General features: G+C 38.5%; 1 protein-coding gene across 1 annotated transcript; it reads left to right on the forward strand.

The window, feature by feature from the left end:
• Positions 1–14549: 14549 nt before the first annotated feature.
• LOC128632878 (uncharacterized) lies at positions 14550–21313 on the forward strand. The gene is made up of 5 exons (XM_053680570.1): positions 14550–14558; positions 15589–15780; positions 15920–15936; positions 19172–19353; positions 20351–21313. The coding sequence occupies exons 1-5, from the start codon at positions 14550–14552 to the stop codon at positions 21265–21267; spliced, it is 1317 nt and encodes a 438-aa protein (XP_053536545.1). The 3' UTR covers positions 21268–21313.
• Positions 21314–21543: the final 230 nt, after the last annotated feature.

The following is a 21543-nucleotide window of genomic DNA, read 5'->3' on the forward strand; positions in this document are numbered from 1 at the left end:
GACAAGTTCTTCCATAACTTTGAAACAAATGGCAATTTTGAAATGGGACGAGACTTTGCGTCAAGATTGGGCTTTTTGAGCAATGGCTGGACAACTGCATATTTTAAACATGCAGGGACAATGCCGGTAACTAAGCAAGAATGAATAATTACTTGAATAGTATGACCAATTGTATCGAAAGCAACTTTAATGATGTCAGAGGGAATAACATCGTGCGTTGAAGTTGTATATTTGCATCACTAAGTCCCTCAGCTCAGAAAAAGACACTGGCTGAAAGCTGTTCAAGCTAGCTGTAGTACCTGAACCGTTGAGCAAAGTATTCGAGTGGATAGGATTGAGGGAGGATCGAATGCCATCAATCTTTTCAATAAAGTTCTACTTCACAAGAGATACGAGGATTAATTATTGAATCAATTGTGTTAAACAGGATTTTAGGGGTATGACAATATTTAGTAATAATATCAGAGAAGTATATACCTCTAGCTTTTTTGGCTGCTTTCTGAAAATTCACCAGGCAGTTTCTAAAGATATCAAATAAAACAGTAAGATTATCTTTTTTTCCATCTCCGCTATGCTTTCCGACAAGTTTGTCTAAGCAGACAAGTAGAGTCATTCAACCATGGTTGTGATTTAAATTTAGGACATTTGTATTGAAAAGGTGCTATAGAGTCTGCATACAACCCCAAACTTTCCCGTGGAGCATGAAGACGGGCTGATAATCTGGCCCTGAAGCAATCCATAAACTGCCTCTGCCCAAAACAGCCTGAACAGCATCAGCAAGGCTATCGACAGAAGAATTGCTGCATTGCTCAAATGTGTTAGTAGAATCCTCAAAACTCATAATTAAGCGACCTCAAATTGCTGTGCCCAGCATAGAAAGCTCTGCTTCTCATCACTGGAGAACAGAAGCGGTAGCTCAATCCTCACGTGCCTGTTGCTCTTGTCATGGTCCCATCTCGAACAGAAGTCATCCTCGTCTTTACACCACATGATGACCGTGAAGCATTGAACTCACGCATGGTAACTATCTAAGAACTTTTGACGCTAGGTTAACTAGTTTAACACCCGCCGTAACACTGTACCACACACACACACCAATTAACTAAAACAAAAAAAACCTGCTGCCACCACTGTAACCGAGTGTTCGTGTAGGGTTCACCTAAATGCTTAGAAATAAGAAAAACAATAAACGATAGCTGTCCAAACTCTTCTCAACTTTATTATGTACAAGACATGTGGGAAACCGCATTAAAAAAAAAAGTCACTTAAGCGCACAGAGTGCATGCAAACTCAGCCATCTATTGCAAACCCCGAGGGGAAACAAAATACACAACGTACATACACACAATGAATGCAAAGACATACAGGGTTACCACAACCTAACTATACCTAAAAATTAAGTCTTTTACAATACTGTAGTATAGTCCATTCTGAAAAATATTGAAACAGACAGGCAAATTCTGTTGTCTACACTATTGTCATGTAACATGAGTGGAAACAGATGCAATTGCAGTAAAAGCTGTTTTATTAAAGAGGCAGGCAGATAAATTCAAAATGTGAATCCAAAGACAGAAACAGGAAACAGGCAGCAGTCTGGTGGCAATGTACAAATGGAAATAGCAGGGGGGTAATCCAAAAACAAACTAGAGAACAAAACAAGACTGAGGACTGGAAAGTGACAACATGAAACAAATGTCTCGGTAAAGACTGGTGGCACTGAACATTACTCCCCAAGAACAAAGAAACACAGGGGTAAAATATACAAAGTAATCAAAGGTAAAACTAGGAACGGGTGTTAATGATCATGACAAATAAGGGAGACACCCAATGATAAGACAGGGGAGGAGAGAGGTCATGAATGAAAACAAAAACAGATGTGGCAAAATAAACAAAGACATAACATGGAAGTGTGCTATCGTGCTGCCGGCTGCTTAAGAGGGGGAAAAACATGACAGCTATACATTGAAGACATTTGGATTTGAGATCAAAAGATGAATATGAGGTGACAGATCAGAATTCCAGCTTTCATTTCCTTATAGTTACATCAAGTTGTCTTAAAAAACTTCAAATTTATTACATTACTAATTACTGAAGCTAATGTTTTACCATGAAATATTTCAGATTTATTCTCAAAATTTCGTGATTTTTTTCATAATAGATATTATTTTTGTCTATTAAGACTTTTTAAAAAATAAATAATTAAATAATTATAAATAATTAAATAATTTAAGAAAAAAAAGACAAATATATATTTTTCAGAATCTTGTATTTTACACTTTAAACAGTGGCCCTAAACTGCTGATGTATCGGTATCGATTGACTGTTGTGTTAAATAGTAATAAAAGCATTTATATTAAATATGTAAGTGCCGCTACAGCCATAGCACATGTGTCAATGTCACAAACTTGCAAAAAATAATATTGAAACAACTTGTAGTATACTACTACTCAACATTTTCACATTGTCTAGAACTCAAACCAGACCCGTAACATAGTAACCTCATGCATTCTGCACTGTACATCACAGCATGTGCTCACATCTCACATAGGTTAAAATCAACAATCAATCAATCTGCTGCATTTGATGTAAGCCACACCCATGACAAAAAAATGTTCAGAAATTGACTCCAAATCCTGAAATCTTTCACCCAGCGACATATAAATATTAGTGATGTACCGTTGTAAAGGTTCTTTTTCAGCCGATAGTTTAAAAACATCCAATAATCAGGGCTGATTATATCCTATCAATAAAAAGAGGGCAGGAAAAGACATCGATTTCATGCTGTGTGTACAGACGTCTCTTGTGTGGAATGATGACAAAACTGCAATATGTAAGCTCTGTTAGCTCTGCACTGCGAAAATTTTACACCAGAAGTGAGCAGCAGTGAAGCTGGAGTTTCGGTGTCGAGTCTAATTTTTATTTTTTATTTCCCCCCGTGCTTCCTGCTCGCTCTCATGCTGAATTAAAGGGCCAGTACACTGATGAAAGATTTAAATGAAGATGAGTTGATAAAACAGTATATATTGCACAGAAAAATATATTTGTTGAGTAGTATATTTCATATCCAGTTAATGTTACTATATAAAAAAGTTTACATTATATATTACCAGTTTGATGTTCAACGATTAAGTAGAAATATTTTTTTGTGGTGAGCGAATGTGAGCCTAACAGGAGGTGTTAAAATATTCAGTCAATGTTAATATGAATTAATAGCATTCAATAAGTTAAGAAATGTTAACTTGTTAACTGTTATTCAGAATTTAGTTAATGTGTTAATTTGAGTAACGTGTTTTCTGTTTATGAAACCAGTTACTGTGAAACAACTTGTTGAAATGGAGAGAATAAAGTTTTTATTTGCATTTCTTTCAGAATTCTTTAAAATAAATTATTATTAATTTATAAGAAGGCAAAAAAGGCAGAACTATCGGTATCGGTTATCGGTATCGGCTGATATCACTCTGAATAATCGGTTATCGGTATCGGCTGAGAAATTTAGTATCGGTGCATCTCTAATAAATATGCTACACAAAAGTTGATACCATGCAAAGACAAAAGACTAAGGACATGTTCTTAACATGAAAAAAAACATGTGAGTAGATACATTTCTTTCTGAACATTATATATTTTCTATATTCATGAAACACACACAAACACATTATATATATATATATATATATATATATATATATATATATATATATATATATATATATATATATATATATATATATAGAGAGAGAGAGAGAGAGAGAGAGAGAGAGAGAGAGAGAGAGAGAGAGATAATGAGAATGAAGTTGTGGCATTGTGAGATTAAAGTTTATTTTGAGAATAAAGTAAAAATTACAAGAATAAAGTCATAGCATTGTGAGATTAAAGTCATAATGTTTTGAGAATAAAGTCAAATTTACGAGAATAAAGTCATAGCATTGTGAGATTGAAGTCATAATATTTGGGGAATAAAGTCAAAATTACGAGAGAAAAAAATCACAAGAAACAATGCTTTTCCATATGCGAGAAATGGATCTGGAGAATTTAGTTAAATCCTACTTTAGGATTAGATTTAGCCATAAAGAAATCCTTGGTCTTTGGTGCATCAACACGGACTTATAATTAGCATCTGGACACTGCAGCGGTTATGTAGAAAACTAAATTTATTCAGAAGAAAAAAACAGACAGACATTCAGGAAATTGACTCTTTTGTGCAGTCTGAAATGGCAACCAGTGGTTGACTCCAAGGATATCGATGGTTACATCTGCGTGCTATTTGAAGAAGATATGTTGTTTGTCAATAGACTATGAGGATGAAAATTAAAGCAATCGACCCTGAAGGAGTGGAACATGTCATCTCTGACGTTCTCAGAACTTCAACCGATGTCACAATGCATTGCAGCATATGGATTCATATGAAAAGCTGAAGTCGTACGGCATTGCAATTAATGGTTGTATTGACTGCTTCAGTCAGTCACAGTCAGCTGTTTTGTGGATGGAAGTGTACAATACTAACAGTGACCTCAAAGTAACTGCAGACTACTCCATTTCCACTGTAGCCTGCATTGGGGGTTGTCCCAAGTGATTCCACACCGACCCAGGAATGGAAAATGGACATGTCAAAGACATGCATGTTTTCTGGCACAGGAATCACACTGACAGTTAAGATGGAGAGAAAAGTTTTGTGTATGGATGCAAATCAGTGCATAGAGGCATGGTGGGGTATCCTGCATAAAAAAAGTGGACAGCTTTGAATGAACATCTTTCAGACCCTCAGAGACTGGGGCATTTCTCTGGTGATTTCTTGGACAAAAATGTTATACAGTGCTGCTTCCTAAACCTTGTCCATGTACATACCAACCAAGTTATTGTACTTAATATGTTATTGCCTGTAAATTGTCAATCAAAAGTCCATTACATCTATAGGCCAATCATACAATCATATCCACTTTGGTAATTTAAAAGTTATAGATAAACACCTGGATTGAACTAGTACGTAAAGTATTATATAAAGTGTTGTATATGTTATGTATAAGGTATGTATATTTTTTTTTATGATTGCAATAAATGAAATAGTTAAAATTGTGTTTTACATGACATTTGTTGTGTCAAAATTCATGAACAATAATACATTAAGTTAATTAACTGTTACTTCTAACTATATAAATAACTTTTTTTTTAATAATTTTTTTTTTTCTTTTTTACTTTTAGAATTTATATGTATGTTGGTGGTTCTGCGTCTTAGTCTACATCCAGTTTCTGTCATGGATTTTTTTTTTTTTTATTTGCATCCACTCAAAAAAACAAACCAATGGTCTTGTTTAAATTACTTAAAGATATGTGGACAGTAAGTAAATTATTTGTGTTGTCTTTGAGTAAGTAGTGAATTTATGTCTGTTTTACTCAAATAAAGGTTTATTTGACAAAATGTACTGTATTTAATTTAGTCCAAAGAAAATGAAATTAATTGTACCAATGATTTGTCTATGTCATGAACAAAATGGGTATGGTCAAGCCGGGATCAAGTAATTTTGAACTGATGTTGCCCGCCATTGTGGCTCATTTAGCAATTTAGCTGTTCCTTAGCATTTTGGTTATATCCAATGTGCAAATTTGAGAATTAATGTCAGTTTATTTGTGTTGTACATGCAACTTTATTTTCCAAAATTCATTAGGGCAACTAAATAAATTTTTACATGCACATAATGGTTTATATTTTTGGCATCTACCTTGCTTGAAGGCCTATTAGAGTTAGCATGCAAAGCTGGCACCAGTACATAGTGTAAAAAAAAAAGAAAAAAAAGAAAAACTGTCTACAGTTTCTAAAAACAAACTTTCTACAGTTTACACCACATTTTCCAGTCTCTTGGCTGCCTGCGAACCAGGTCGGTACATTTTTATAAAATATTTGTAGTTTGGGTGTGTAATATTGTGTAAAATCTCCCCAAAGGTAATGGCAACCCTTCCACCATTATGGCTCTGGGCATCGGGCATACACATTTAAATAGGTTGGCTACATCTGTGCGTACCCAATTGCAACAATTGGCTATTGGTGTGCTTCATTTGGATATTGGTGCTGGAAAGTCGTTGTCTGGCTTGTGGTATCTTTTCATAAAAATGTGAGTAAAACCATATTTTTTTGGCGTAGCTAATTTTTATATTCGTGAATCAGTTAAAATACATGGTAAATAACTTTTACATTTGTGTTTTACCAGCCTTCACAACTGACCAAGATAATTAAACTGGCATATGCAAATCTTAGACATTAGCAAGTTCCTGTGGATAACTAGCTAGCTAATTTTGAGCATCAATAAAAAATACTTTCGTTTAAACAGCTTAACTATATAAATTGTGTTTTATTCACAAGTCGCAAGACAATAATCTCTCCAAGGCAGCTTTGTGGAACATTGGAGAAGGCGGGAATTGCTTCAAATTGTAATAAGGTAAGATATTTTTTGCTTGTTTGATTCAGATAAAGCACATGCTCATATGCTTTCAGTAAGTTTTAATTGGTATCTTGAGGTGTGGATTTAATATCCATTTTATTTTATTTTACCCATTCTCCACTTAAATGACCTAATGATGCAAGCTTATTATCTGGCTTTTGTGTGAAAATGGCAGCCATTAATGTACTACTCTTATTTTGTCTGTATAAATGTATATAATATAATTAAAATGTATGTCTGAATTATTCTTTCAGCTGGCATATGGATCATTTCTTAACAAACTTTCCAAATTTGGCTTTCCAAACCAACAGTTAGATCATGTTTTTAATTGCATGTTATTTTAATTTAGATATGTAGAACCCCAGTGTGTGAGAGTGTGGAGGAGGACTGGAGAGAATCTTAACTTAGCTCCAGGCTCACGTTTATTCAGACCGCGCTTTTCAGTGCACTTTCAAAAACTCAACAGAAAACATACACTTGCAGCTTTCACTCTGTCAGGTTCAAGTTCACACTTCTTGACATGTGTGTATGTCTATGGAGGACAAAACCTCTAAAAACATTAAATAAATAAATAAATAAATAAATAAATAAATAAATAAATACACAAATAAATGAACATATAAATCTACATATTCCTGCATAAATACATATATAAATAATTAAATGAGTGAGAAGATAAACAAATAATTAAAATAAATTAATGATTGGAGAAATGCAAAAAAGATGTTAAAGGAAAGTGAAATGCTTTCAGAGATTTCAGAATACAGCAACTTAATATAGCTAATACTTCAGTATATTAATTATGTACTATTTCAGGAGCACAGTGCTTCATAAGGACAGTTGTTTTTTGTATGGAGGGCCTCTTGTGTTTTAATACATGTTTACATTAATAACAATGTCAATTAAATATTTAATCAATCTTTGACACATTAACATTTTGTACATTATTGTTAACTAAAATGTTTGTTGGCTTAACTCAAATGAATGAATATGATGACAAAATATTGACAGAATTTAAAGGACATTCATCAAAAGACAAACTATGACTGAAACAGAAAACTGTTAAAAAAAAAAAAACGTTAAAATTAACACTAATAGTGTTGCACAATATTACTGATACTAGAAACGTATTGCAATACCCTGCTGTTAAAAATGGTACCATTCCTCATTTTATTAATACCAATACTTTAAGAATGACAGCGTTTTAATAAGAATTGTATTTCTTGAGTTGCATTGATGTGCAACAGCAGGGCAGTGTGTGTGCGCAACACTCTGCTTCCACTCCTTGCATGCATGCACACTGGGTGTGCCAAACTTTTTTCCCCTCTGTGATGACAGGTCGGCGGCTGGCACAAAAAAGAGGAAAGATGCTCCTCCCGCGACTGCCGCCAGGGTGCTGAAAGGACAGCTCCGCTTCAGCACCACTAATGTTTTGGACAGCCGGAGAGCACGTGGCTGCGAGGTGGGGCTGCAGAAACACACATGGCTGGCAGCTAATTATCAGCACGGCAGCTCTCCACCATCCAGCAGCCAGCAGGAGCATATAAAAGGGCCTACCTCCTCTAACAAAGGGAGAGGCGGTCCCCGAAATCATGCTAATGTTTTCTATTTTTCACAGAGGATATGGACACCGCAGAAGGCTTCACTCCCTGGCTGCCTCCTCAGAGCTCCCTGACACCAAACAGGACCTCAACTGCTCTGGGAGACCCCATCACTCCGAGGATGACACCAACCCCCGAGCACCTCACCCCACTACACCTTTTTCTCACCAACACACCCACACTGCTGAATAAAACTCTACGTTCTACATCTAAGTAGCCTCCTGTGCTCAAAGCATCATAGCCTAAGCTCGCTACATCTCACATGCCCTACAGCTTTCATGGTGGTGAAACGAGAGGCATGGCTGCAAATCCAAGTGCTCTTGATGACTGTCCACAGCTTGTTGATAAAGCAAAATATGGCATTTCTTCACTTACATAGTTAACAGTCACGGCTAGCCCACGGACACCATAAATTTTGTCTGTAGAGGTTTTAAACCTATGCAGACCAAGGTAACCAAAATGTCCAGCTTGGCAAAGAATCTTGCCGACAGTCATCCTGACCTGTTCAAAGAATTTAAAGAGCATCAGGTTAGCGAATTTGATTGCTAATATAATTACACTACATCATGCTCATGCCATAAAACATATGTCAAATGAGTGGGATTTATTTTGTGACAAGTGAATTTGTTTCACCATCAGAATTTGTCAAGGAATTGAGGCAGCAATAACTGTTTAATTTGGCTTTATCCTGTTAGGTAAATTACAAATGTTGCAAACATCTCTATACACAAATGCAGCGTTCACACTGATAACACTTTACCTAAAATTGCAACCTGCTAAAAATCAGCTGTTCACAAGTATGCACTGCAGATCAACAACACCATAAATGTTCAATTTATACGCAATCGGTACTTTTAATGGTAATTATGGCATGTACATTTTTGTCAATAATTAATTGTACTAGAAAAGCACTCTGTGTAGAGTGAACAGACCTCTGCCAAGAGGTGTTGTTACGGCCCAGTATAGGTTAGGCTGCACAGAGTAACCAGCTCAGGATTCAGTTGGATTGACCTTTAAGAATGTGGGAGCCAGGAATAACAACACAAACAAGGTTGTTCAAAAAAGTTACAATCCATCCATCCCTCTTCTACCGCTTACTCCTTCTTCAGGGTCGCGGGGGAACCTGGAGCCAATCCCAGGGAGCATCGGGCACAAGGCGGGGTACACCCCAGACAGGGTGCCAGTCCATCGCAGGGCACAATCACATAAACACTCACACACCCATTCATACTCTACGAACACTTTAGACATGCCAATCAGCCTACCATGCATGTCTTTGGACTGGGGGAGGAAACCGGAGTACCCGGAGGAAACCCTCGCAGCATGGGAGAACATGCAAACTCCGCACACACATGGCCCCGGCGGGAATTGAACCCTGGAGGTGTGAGACGAACGTGCTAACCACTAAGCCACCGTGCGCCCTGCAATATATTGTAAAACACCAAATTATATACATATAACTGTACAGGGAACCAAACCAGGCATAACTTCAGGGTGGGCCAAGGCCAAAATAATAAACAAAAGAATTCTATTGTTTAGGTAGCTAGCTTACCTAAAAGGAAAATAAAGAAAATACAAGTACTTCCCTATCTACCTAAGCCAAAAAACAGAGACAAAAGGACCCTCTCCCAAAAGAAATGGCAGCCACACCCCTACTGCCAATGAACCAAGTGAACATATATACAATGGTGGATAGAATGTACAAAAACAGGTACAGGGACAACCAAACTCAAAGTCAAAAATCCGTTAATATTATTTTTTTCAAACACTAGTTTTCCCTTTTTGAGGTAGCACATGTTGAAATGTAAGGATTGTGGTGTAGTTCTGCCCAGCACATGTGAGATTTTAAAGCATTTTAGACTGCAACAGAGAAACTATGGACGAGGACAGTGCTACCCATGCACATACATATTCACTGCCCATGCACTTTCAAGTCATGGAACGCCTTGCACATTCATTTTAGTAGAGTACACGCTACCCAGTGTTCTCAGGAGCAACTTTAATTTTCTACATTTAATTGTCATTTGTGCCCATGTAGCAACTTTACCAAAAAAAGGAATATTTTTCTCACATTAACATTCATCTGAGGAAGAATGAAATAGTGACTTGTATCTTTGAGAGTTACTATTTTCAAACAAACATTTTCCACTCACAAGACTAGGAAACACACCGCTCACACTTTACAAGGTTTCAATGATGTTGACATACAAGTCGTTACATGGTTTGGCTCCTCATTACTTATCTGATTTATTAATCCCTTACACCCCAAATCGCAGACTGCATTCCTCACAGTGTAATCTGTTAACTATTCCACAAACACGCTTAAAATCTATGGGTGTCATGTCGCGAGACGTAAGGGAGATTAGGACGGATGCAAGTGCAGTTAACAGTTTTATTAAAGGAGACAAAGGCAGACAAATCCAAATCAGTAATCCAACGCGTCGTCCAAAAACATGCAAAAGGTCAGGCGATCGGCAAACAGGCATAAATAGGGCGAGTCAATAATCAGAGTCGAGAAGCTATAAACGAGGTCAGAGATCATGAAACGAAACTAGAACAAAGGACAACCACTTGGTAAGTGAGATAAACTCAATACTGCACAAAGGCATGGTGTTTGAGCAGTCTCTTATATGCTGTGGTGTGAGTATGTGTGAGATTGGAAACAGGTGTGTGTGATTAGTATTCCGAAGAAGGTGAACATGTATGTGTGGGAAGTGTAGTCCATGGCGGCCATGTTTGTAGGCCGCTGTGCAGGGTGGGAAATGTAGTCACTGGTTTGCTGTGACATGACAATGGGTGACAGAGCTTTTTCTGTCTATGCTCCTTCCCTTTGGAACGCTTTTCCTCCTGAACTCAGGGAAGCTCAGACCTTTGGCATTTTTAAAGCTCAGCTTAAGACTTTTTTAAACTTACATTTGACTGCTGATGTCTACTTTTATTATTATTATTATTCAATTTGTTATTCTTATTAACTTTTATATGTTTTCTTTTTCTGTGTACTTACTGCCTATTTTGTGTACAACACTTTGATAAGATGCTTTTAAAGGCACTTTATAAAATAAAGTTTTTCCTCTTCTTCTTCTTCTTCTTCTTCTTCTTCTTCTTCTTATTATTATTATTATTATTATTATTATTATTATTATTATTATTCAAGCAAGGTGTAGTTTGTACCAGCAGACAATCTCAAGAATCTGATTCTTATGAAAACACAAGAAATCAAGATAATGCTTTGCTTGAAACAAACAGTTCACCTTTGAGTGACATTTAAAGTGGTGATGAGAATGTTAATAAGGACTTGCTTAGAATAATGGAGTGGAATTTTGCTGAATCATTGCTGAAGATGGAGCATATTAGACATCTTTCAGATGCAAAACTTGATGAGTTTTTAGGGGATCTGAATTTCATATTTGGCTCAGCATCATTGCCTTTCTCTGTTAGCCTTCTAGAAGATGTATTGCAGAAGTATAATCTCAGCATGGATAAGACTTTACAGAAATTGCCACCACTCTCTGCACATCTAACCCATTGCGCAAAGCAATAGCAAAGGGAGGGTCACTTAGCACAGTATACCTCTGAAAGTATCAATCTAGCTTTAATGTCACAGAGCCTGTTGAGTACATCCTTCATTAATTATGGGAAAGCATATTGTTTTTTGTTTTTTTTGATGATTGGCTTCTTCCAGCTCTGAATCTTCTCCTATAATGCCTGATGAGGTTGGAGAATACATGGCAAGGGATCTGAGAACATTCCTCTATACAGAATCTCTCCAGATCCTTTAAATTTCAAGCTCTATATAGGTGGACTCTCCTCTTCAGTTCACTCCACAGGTTTCGTATGGGTTTCAAGTCAGGGGACTAGGATGTCCAGGGCAGGACCTTGATTTTGTGGTCAGTAAATCATTTTTGTGTTGGTTTTGATGGATGTTTTGAATTATTCTCCTTCTGGAAAATCCAACCACGGCCGATTTTAAGAAAAGATAATACTTTAGTAATCCCCAGATGGAGAAATTAGGGTGTCACATGACAGATGAAGAAAAACACACACATTATATATATACAGTATCTCACAAAATTGAGTACAGCCCACACATTTTTGTCAATATTTGATTAGATCTTTTCATGTGACAACACTGAAGAAATGACACTTTGCTACAATGTAAAGTATTGAGTGTACAGCTTGTGTAACAGTGTAAATTTTCTGTCCCCGCAAAATAACTCAACACACAGCAATTAATGTCTAAATCGCTGGCAACAAAAGTGAGTACACCCCTAAATGAAAATGTCCAAATTGGGCCCAATGTGTCAATATTTTGTGTGGCCACCATTATTTTCCAGCACTGCCTTAACCCTCTTGGGCATGGAGTTCACCAGAGCTTCACAGGTTGCCACTGGAGTCCTGTTCCACTCCTCCATGATGACATCACGGAGCTGGTGGATGTTAGAGACCTTGTGCACCTCCACCTTCCGTTTGAGGATGCCCCACATATGCTCAATAGAGTTTAGTCCATAACTTTCACCATCAGCTTCTTTAGCAAGGCAGTGGTCGTCTTGGAGGTGTGCTTGGGGTTGTTATCATGCTGAAATACTGCCCTGCCACCCAGTCTCTGAAGGGAGGGGATCATGCTCTGCTTCAGTATGTCACAGTACAAGTTGGCATTCATGGTTCCCTCAATGAACTGTAGCTCCCCAGTGCCAGCAGCACTCATGCAGCCCCAGACCATGACACTCCCACCACCATGCTTGACTGTAGGCAAGACACACTTGTACAATACTTATGTACAAGCATATGTACATAAGTATTCACAGCCTTTCCTCAATACTTTGTTGAAGCACCTTTGGCACCAATTACAGCCGCAAGCCTTTTTGAGTATGATGCTACAAGCTTGGCACACCTATTTTTGGGCAGTTTCTCCCATTCTTTTTTGCAGGACCTGTCAAGCTCCATCAGGTTGGATGGGGAGTGTCGGTGCACAGCCATTTTCAGATCGCTCCAGAGATGTTCAATTGCGTTCAAGTCTGGGCTCTGGCTGGGCCACTCAAGGATATTCACAGAGTTGTCCTGTAGCTACTCCTTCATTATCTTGGCTTAGGGTTGTTGCCCTGTGAAAAATAAAAGTTTACCCCAGTTTGAGGTCCAGAGCACTCTGGAGCAGGTTTTCATCAAGGATGCCTCTGTACATTGCTGCATTCATCTTTCCCTCGATCCTGACTAGTCTCCCAGTTCCTGATGCTGAAAAACATCCCCACAACATGATGCTGCCACCACCATGCTTCACTGTAGGGATGGTATTGGCGGGTGATGAGTGGTGCCTGGTTTCCTCCAGATATGATGCTTGCCATTCAGGCCAAAGAGTTCAATCTTTGTTTCATCATGGTCTGAGAGTCCTTCAGGTGCCTTTTGGCAAACTCCAGGCGGGCTGTCATGTGCCTTTTACTGAGGAGTGTCTTCTGTCTGGCCACTCAACCATACAGGCCTGATTGGTGGAGTGCTGCAGAGACGGTTGTTCTTCTGGAAGGTTCTCCTCTCTCCACAGAGACATGCTGGAGCTCTGTCAGCGTGACCATTGGGTTTTTGGTCACCTCCCTGACTAAGGCCCTTCTACCCCGATCGCTCAGTTTGGCTAGGCGGCCAGCTCTAGGAAGAGTCCTGGTGGTTCCAAACTTCTTCCATTTACGGATGATGGAGGCCACTGTGCTCATTGGGACCTTTAATGCTGCAGAAATGTTTCTGTACCCTTCCCCAGATCTGTGCCTCGATACAATCCTGTCTCTGAGGTCTACAGACAGTTCCTTGGACTTCATGGCTTGGTTTGTGCTCTGACATGCATTGTTAACTGTGGGACCTTATATAGACAGGTGTGTGCCTTTCCAAATCATGTCCAATAAACTGAATTTTACCACAGGTGGACTCCAATCAAGTTATAGAAACATCTCAAGGATGATCAGTGGAAACAGGATGCACCTGAGCTCAATTTTGAGTGTCATGGCAAAGGCTGTGAATACTTATGTACATGTGCTTTTTTTGTTTTTTATTTTTAATAAATTTGCAAAGATTTCAAACTTCTTTCACGTTGACATTATGGGGTATTGTTTGTAGAATTTTGAGGAAAATAATGAATTTAATCCATATTGGAATAAGGCTGTCACAAAACAAAATGTGGAAAAAGTTAAGTGCTGTGAATACTTTCCGGATGCACTGTATATACATAGACTTTCTGACCCCAAGACACAACTAAATTCTATAATTCTCCAGTGGTGATCCTTGGAGATTTTTTGCCACTCGATCCATCCTCTTCACAGTGTCTTGAGACAATATAGACACGTGTCCTCTTCCAGGTTGATTCATAACATTTCCAGATGACTGGAACTTCTAAATTATTGCCCTGATGGTGGAAATGGGGCATTTTCAATACTTTTTTCAAGCCTATTTTCTTATAGCCACTTCCCATTTTGTGAAGCTCAACAACCTTTTGTCATCACATCTTTGGACATACCTGAGGGAAGATCCAGGCACTATGGTGAAGGTATATTTGGTAAATTTTCTAACTCATCCTTTCTCACCTTTTATTTTTACCTTGGACCCACCTTTACTGAACCTTGTAAAGCCTTTAAAATATGAAACATTCTGCAAGGTTTCCTTATGACTGTAGAGTCAGGACAAAGAAAATTGCCAGAATGAGATGACAGAGACAGTCTTTTGAATCTTCTTGGTGAAACGCGAAGATACAGAGCCCACACATAACACAGCGGACATTGGAATAATCCTGGAAGGCATTGAGGTTCTTAGCTAGTTAACTAGTATGCACTCAACCTAAATTATCCACCAGAGCTTAGGTATACATTCAAAGTCATACAGAAAATAATTATGGAATTGGATGGGAACAGGCTATCAATGAAAGCACAAGTACTAAAATCCAAGCTATTTTGTGTCATTGAATTCATTGAAAACATGATTTTACATAAAAACATGCTTTTAAAACACAGACACTTTTTTGGAAATACTTCCAAATTTGCTCTCAAATGTGTTCAAGTGAGTTTTGTGTTCTTGCTGTTTTTGTGTTGTTTTGTTTTTAAATGTGCATGTTAGGAACAAAAATAAGAATGTGAAAATTTAAACCCTTATTCAGAGCATTTTATAAAATGCAAGGTAATATTTTTGAAAATCTTTGAAGGCAGAATTTTACTATTTACTTTTTTATTTAAAACATAACCGTGAGATGAATTTTATGTACTTCTTTAAATAGTTGAGAACAGTTTAAAAATGGAATTACAATTCGTCTGTATTGAGACCAGATTTTAATATTGTTGGTTTATTTGTGACTGTTGAATGTTATAAACCAAATGATGAATGTAATATGTAGTTCAGTATGTTTTAAGAAATACAAATGAAAGTTTTTGCAAGTCTCTGAAGGAAGGATTTTAATTATTTTTCTTGTTTAATTTGGCATATTAACAACCATAAGAGCAATTTCAGGTTTTCAGTCTTTTTGTAAACTATAAACTTAAAAACAAGAAGTGTACTTGTTTTGCAAGTTATCTTTTTTGCATATCCAGCGGTTCCTGGTGGAGATCTCAAAGCTGGGGGCAGTGGAGGGGGAGAGGTCCTCGCCTGGGGTCCTTCCGCTGCTGATTCACCCAAGGTCCGTGGTGTGTTGGCACCAGTGTGACAGAGATCTGGGCTGGATACATCCTGATGCATGGTCCCTGCACAGAGAAACACGCAGCGTAGAGGGGCTGGGGGTGGTAGTACCGTGCTGCCTGCTTACCTTGGATTTGTAGCTGATAACACAAGATGTTTCCAGCACAGTTCTTTCCTTGTGCAGTTGGGCCTGCTTGTCGAGTAGGTCGCGGATCTGTTTTTCTCCGTGTGCTCCAATTCCAACAGCACCATGTGCAGTTCGAGTGAGTCCACATCTCCATTCAAAGGTGGAGAAACAACTGACATATTTGCCTTTATAAACAGCAGTAAATGAGAGAAATGTGAAATGTAAAACAAGGCTATCACTAAGGTGATAGTAGCAGGCTACAAACTAGCCATGGATGTTTGTAAGATCCGATGAAAACTTAGCAACGTTACAGTTGTTTTTATCTAAAATAGTATTGGTGACATATGTAAATGTTATAAAAGTAAAGATTATATATTTTTTACATATTAGACATATATATAGAAATTACAACACTGTTTCAGCAATCATGTTGTTTAGGCTAGCCTAATTGTCAAAGACAGTGCTGTTACAGTATAGTATCCCCACTCAGACCACCTGGCCTCACTAATGGTATGTGTATGTGCTCCTTGAGTGATTTACTGAAGAATGAGAGTAAGGAAATTCAGATAGAATGTGTATATGTTACTATTTGGGACAAAGTTTGAGCCATACATCACGAAAAGTGTGGAACCACCAGAGACAATGTAGAGACAATGGACTGATTAACATCATAGGTGCAGAATTTGGCTTGCACCCCGCCCTAAGACAATGTTTGATTGGAGGAAACATTCTAGGGTTGTACTAGCCAGAAAGGGTTAAGATCTTATGACACCAGAGTCAGACATCAGAGAAAAGAACAGGAACAACAAACGGTTGAGGGTCAGAGTCAGTGGAGAACCTCCAGAGATATCAGAGAGTTCTCCCCCATCAACATCTTCAGACAGATCACATCTGCTTGGAGTCTCAGCTTATTGCCACTGCTCAGCTCTTCAAACCTCCTGCCTACAAGACTCCATTCCATTCATCATTCTGATTGGTCTTCTGAGACGCCCTCAAATGCCGACCCGACCACTAATGAATAATCATCGCAGGAATCACTTCTACACAATGACATAATGAGGGAATACTTTTTTGGAACAACAATTCAAAAGGCAAGCACGGTACCTGAAATTCTAGCTAAACTGGTGCATATAATGATCATTTTAAAGTCCTTCTAAAAGGCAAAAGTAAATGAATAAGTTGAGTTTAGGTCATGGTCTGTGAAATAGCATACAGTGCTAGAAATTTGTAACTTCATACTCTCTGTTCAAAGCCATTTTCACCCCTGTTTGTGTGTGTGTGTGTGTGTGTGTGTGTGTGTGTGTGTGTGTGTGTGTGTGTGTGTGTGTGTGTGTGTACATGTGTGTTTTTATGTGCAGAGAGTTGGGTGTAATGTGTTACTGCATTCTAATTACTTTTTCTGATAACGCAGTAATGTAACACATAACATTTTAAATGTATGTAATTTGATTACAGTTACTGATGTCAATAAAATTCCATTACTTGAGTTATATATTTTTTTTAAGAAAACAATATTAAGTAAATTGAATTTTTAAAATAAAAAACATTGTGCCATGAAGATTTTTTCTTTAGCCCCAAATAATTCTCCACTTGGAGCAGTTTGTCACTACGTAACTGAATGTCAGTAAAAGAAGATCGCCTGTAATTTTATATCTTCAGTGAACAGAGGCGAGACCAATCAGACAGGGTTTACATGAAAACACACGGAAACACTTGTGTCTTATTGGCTGTCAGTTCTCAATTCTGCCAAACTCTAGCTTACACAGTCAGTGTGAGGAAAAATGGATATATGCCGATTTTAGTAAGGGGTTGAAACAGAAACAGTAACATCCTCTCATGCTGAGCAGCAAAACAAGGTGTTTACATGAACATGATATGAGCAGAGTGTAAGGAAATATAATGTACTTTGCATGGCACTGTAGCAGCTAAACTCATACAATGAACCCTTGGCTAGTGACACCAAACTAGCCTAGTTAGGAAAGTTTTATATTTTATCAGTCTGGTAGTTCTACAGTGACAACACCTGAGGAAAGTTTTATGATCAATCCAACTTTTTCTGATCATGTCATACTTTGATGTGTGCTAAAATTACTGAAAGAACTATGGGTCTCACCCTGTCCAGGGTGTACCCGGCCCTGCACCCGATGTTCCCTGGGATAGGCTCCAGGTTCCCCCGCAACCCTGAAGAAGGAGTAAGCGGTAGAAGATGGATGGATGGTTGGATGGAGGGATGGATGGATGGACTATAGGTCTCACTTTGTAGTGTATTTTTGTAGGTTTGATTGGTTTTAAAAGTAACATGAAAGTAATTAGTAATCTGATTACTTTTTACAGGCAGTAATGAGTAATGTAATCAGATTACAATTTTAAAGTAGTAATTAGTAATCTGTATTGGAGAACTTTTTTTTTGTAACTTACCCAACACAGTTTATGTTAGATTAGTGTCTGTGTCATAGAATAGTTCTCGTCTGTTCTTAAATATGTCTTATGTGCTTCATAAGTCTATTGCCTTGAACTACTGATTTTGTTACTATGCTCTTAATATAGTGTTTGATTATATTTAGGATATTATTGCTGGTTGCCATGGAGGTAATATCTAATGCATAATTAATAAATACACTAGTTTCTGGATAAATAGTTGATCAGAAAAACAAAATTAGCAAATTCCCCCTTCTGATCTCCTACATATTTGGGGGAGAACACAGGTAACTTAATCTAAATATCTTAACTTTCCCTACATATAATGGTGCAGAACACAACAGCTCAGTCTAAACAACTAATTTTCCCTACAGAATTGTTGTGCTCACCTTTAAAGCACCTTTATAGCAGGAAGCAGCGTAAAACAGGAAGCAGCGTCAAGCAGGAAGCAGTGTCCTTCGAGCTGATGCTATTATATTAATTCTTGTAATCTCTATACTTTAAAATTATTTACCTTATGTTATACAAATATAACTGACACTACATTAGATAAAACAATCGTAACGTTGCGCTGTCTCTAAATTTGATCTGTTCTTACAAACATCCACGACTAGCTTGTAGCCTGCTAGCATCACCTACCGCTAGCCTTGTTTACGTTTCACATTTCTCATTTACCGCTGTTTTGTTTAAAAAGGAAATATGTCTGCTGTTTCTCCGGTTTTGAGTGCAGATGAGGACTCGCTCGAGCTTCACATGGTGCTGTTGGAACTGGAGGATGTGGAGAAGCAGATCCACGGCCTATTCGACAAGCAGGCGCTGCTGCTGGAGAGACGAACTGTGCTGGAAACATCTTGTGCCTCTGCCTACACATCCAAGGTAAGCACACAGCATGGTATTTCCACTCCCAGGCCCTCTACGCCGTGTGTTTCTCTGTGCAGGGACCTTGCACCTAGGACTTTCCCAGCCGAGGTCTCAGTCACGCCGGTGGCGACACACCACGGACCTTGGGTGAACCAGCGGCGGAAGGTGCGGGCCGGACCCCAGGCGAGGACCTCTCCACCTCTGGTGTTCGAGATTCCACCCAGTAACCGCTTCGCCCCTCTCCGTCAGACCAGACCTTACGCTGTGATCGTCAGTGAACCACTGAACCACTTTTAAATATAATCAATTCTTCCCTTAGCACTCGCTACGTACCCAAATCACTTAAATTAGCAGTTATTAAACCATCCATCCATCCATCTTCTACCGCTTACTCCTTTTCAGGGTCACGGGGAACCTGGAGCCTATGCCAGGAAGCATCGGGCACAAGGCGGGGTACACCCTGGACAGGGTGCCAGTCCATCGGATGGCACAATCACATACACACTCACACACCCATTCATTTAGACACGCCAATCAGCCTACCATGCATGTCTTTGGACTGGGGGAGGAAACCCCCACTGCACAGGAAGAACATGCAAACTCCACACACGCGGCCCCGGCGGGACTCGAAACCCAGACCCTGGAGGTGTGAGGCGAACATTCTAACCACTAACCCACCGTGTGCACGCAATTATTAAACCCCTGATTAAAAAACCTGACCTTGACCCCTCTCAACTGTCCAGCTATAGACCTATATCAAATCTTCCCTTCATCTCTAAGATTTTAGAAATGGTTGTAGCAAAGCAGTTATGCTCGTACTTACATAGGAATAACATTCATGAAATGTATCAGTCAGGATTTAGACTTCATCATAGCACAGACACAGCAATTGTTAAAGTAGTGAATGACCTACTACTGGCCTCTGATCAGGGTTGTGTCTCGCTGCTTGTGTTACTCGACCTTAGTGCAGTCCTTGATACTATATATATATATATAGTATCAAGGACTGCACTAAGGTCGAGTAACACAAGCAGCGAGACACAACCCTGATATATATATATATATATATATATATATATATATATATATATATATATATATATACTCTATTCTCCTTGATAGATTAGAAAATGTTGTTGGCATTAAGGGAACAGTCCTCTCCTGGCTCAGGTCTTATCTGACCGATCGTTATCAGTTCATAGATGTAAATGGAGACTTCTCCATGCATACCGAGGTTACCTTTGGAGTTCCACAGGGTTCTGTTTTAGGCCCACTGCTTTTTACTTTATATATGCTACCTCTAGGTCAAATTATTCGTAAACATGGAATTAGCTTCCACTGTTATGCTGATGATACACAGTTGTATGTTTCAGGGAAATCAGAGGACAGTCAGCAGCTTAGTAAAGTTGAGGATTGTGTAAAGGACATTAGACATTGGATGTTAACTTATTTCCTTTTATTTAATTCTGATAAAACAGAAATACTTGTATTAGGACCACGTGTAGCTAGAGATAAGCTTTCTGATCACATGGTTACTCTGGATGGACTTTCTATTTCATCATGTACAGCAGTAAAAGACCTTGGCTTGATTATTGACTCCAGCCTATCATTTGATGGTCATGTAGATAATATTACTAGAATAGCCTTCTTTCATCTCAGAAATATTTCTAAGATAAGAAATATATTGTCAATACATGATGCAGAAATACTAGTTCATGCATTCGTCACCTCTAGATTAGATTACTGTAATGCCTTACTGTCTGGATGTTCCAGTAGGAACATAAACATACCCCAGTTAGTCCAGAATGCATCTGCTAGAGTCCTAACTAGAACCAGAAGATACGACCATATCACCCCAATCTTATCAACACTGCACTGGCTCCCAGTGAAATTTCGCATTAATTATAAAATACTTTCATTAACCTTTAAAGCACTAAATGGTCTCGCACCACAGTATCTAAGCGACCTTTTAGTTTTCTATGATCCGCCACGCCTACTTAGATCAAAAGATGCAGGCTATTTGACGGTACCTCGAATAGTGAAGGCTACAGCAGGGGGAAGAGCTTTCCCTTATAGATCCCCACAGTTATGGAACAGTCTTCCAATTAGTGTTCGGGACTCAGACACAGTCTCAGTGTTTAAGTCTAGGCTTAAAACGTATTTGTTTACTCAAGCCTACCCTAACTAGACTTTCTGTTGTGCTAATTCCCAGTCCTAATAATCTTTTCTCTCCCTCTCTCCTTTCGCCGAGCCACACACGATTTTATTTAGATACTAGACATCCTGATCCTTTCTGATCTCCGGACCTTCCTGATCCATTTCGGATGTCCTGCCTCTGGATGGAGCTCTAATCTACTCCAATTCCAGACTGCTGGGACTACTGCTGCTTCTAAGGCCATACAGACTTCATATAAGACAATAATGAACTTTTTCACGATATCTGTTGTTACCCAGATGAGGATGG

This window comes from Ictalurus punctatus, chromosome 5 (assembly GCF_001660625.3).
Source record: "Ictalurus punctatus breed USDA103 chromosome 5, Coco_2.0, whole genome shotgun sequence".
NCBI classification, from domain to species: domain Eukaryota; kingdom Metazoa; phylum Chordata; class Actinopteri; order Siluriformes; family Ictaluridae; genus Ictalurus; species Ictalurus punctatus.